The 1,401-nt window shown below is 52.9% G+C and overlaps 1 protein-coding gene across 1 annotated transcript in view; it reads right to left on the bottom strand.

Annotated features, from left to right (window-relative positions):
* Window positions 1-309: 309 nt before the first annotated feature.
* LOC125035377 (prostasin-like) overlaps window positions 310-1,401 on the bottom strand; it is an 8,356-nt gene continuing 7,264 nt past the window's right edge. The window contains exon 5 of the mRNA XM_047627735.1: window positions 310-1,183. Coding sequence (XP_047483691.1) covers window positions 399-1,183 — 785 coding nt within the window. The 3' untranslated portion in view covers window positions 310-398. The remainder of the gene's footprint in view (window positions 1,184-1,401) is intronic.

Below are 1,401 nucleotides of genomic sequence, written 5' to 3'. Positions count from 1 at the left end.
TGAAATAATGAAGAGGATCCGTTGGCTTAATGATCTTGACTGGCTGTTTAAATATGGCCATATGCTGCTGGTCGAGAGCCAAGAAACCGCACACACACACACACACACACACACACACACACACACACACACACACACACACACACACACATACACATATATATGTGTGTATGTATATAACTGTAATTGTGTGTGCGTGTATGTGTGTGTGTGTCTGTGTGTGTCTGTGTGTGTCTGTGTGTGTGTGTGTGTGTGTGTGTGTGTGTGTGTGTGTGTGTGTGTGTGTGTATAAATGTATATATACACACACATAGTTGTGTGTATTAATGTTACACAGCAGACCGCGCAAATGCCTGTCCAGTAGCGCAAGCCACACCCCAGCGCCCGCTCAGTTGGCCTCAGTTGCAGTACGACGCCGCGGCCGTCTTTTCCAAGATCCAGCCCAGGTACGACGTGACGCGCGTGTAGACGCCGGGGACGCCCGGGACGCCGCAGCCTTCGCCGAAGGACGTGATGCCCACAATTACGTGCCGCCTCTTCCTCGCCGGCACCGTGATCGGCCCCCCGGAGTCGCCGGTGCACGTGTCTTTCCCCCCCTCCTCTGTGCCGGCGCAGAGCATGTCGGGCGTCGGCCGCACGTTCCCGATGGTCTTGTTGTCGCAGTCCGGCCCCAGAATGAGCAGCTGCGTCTCCTGTAGGCGGCTGGACAGAATGTAGTCGGATATGTTGGTGACGCCCCAGCCGTACACGAAGCCCCAGCGGCCCTCGTAGCTTTCGGTTGCGTCCGTCGGGAGGCACGCGGGCCTCAGGAAATGATGGAACACCAAGGGCTCCTGAAGGCGAATGAGCGCCACATCGAAGGAGATATCAGAGTCCTTGTAAAGCTCGTGGACGATGAGCTCGCTTACGGGCACCTGGAGGCCGTCGTCGGAGAGCTGGTCGTGATCACTCAGGCCAATCTTCACGTCCTCGGGCCGCAGCTTCTGGCCGGTGTAGCCGTCAAACAGGCAGTGGGCGGCGGTGATCACGAAGCGGTCGTTGATGATTGTCCCACCACAAAGATAAGACGACAAAAGGCGTGGCACCAGCACGCCCACCATCCAAGGGTATTTGAGGGCGGGGACAACCTCCGTTCCGCCCACGATACGAGCATCGTTGGTTATTCCACACGAACAGCTTTTTCCTGAGGGGATTAGTCGATTTTTGTATATCACTAACAGTTCAAAAGAGTGTAAAATTATGAATGATGCATACATACATATGTACCGTGAAATATTTAGTTAATCATAAGAGATGAGTAATTGCAGAATTTGCAGTAGTGGTAATAGTAATGATGAAATACAAACCATCACTGAATTTTCAGCAGTACCATAGACACATTTGTGAATGATGAGGATGATG

The sequence above is a fragment of the Penaeus chinensis genome, chromosome 19, assembly GCF_019202785.1.
Source record: "Penaeus chinensis breed Huanghai No. 1 chromosome 19, ASM1920278v2, whole genome shotgun sequence".
In the NCBI taxonomy this organism is placed as follows: Eukaryota; Metazoa; Arthropoda; class Malacostraca; order Decapoda; family Penaeidae; genus Penaeus; species Penaeus chinensis.
The sequence above is the reverse complement of the archived record's forward strand: the minus strand, read 5'-3'. Positions and strand labels throughout refer to the sequence as shown.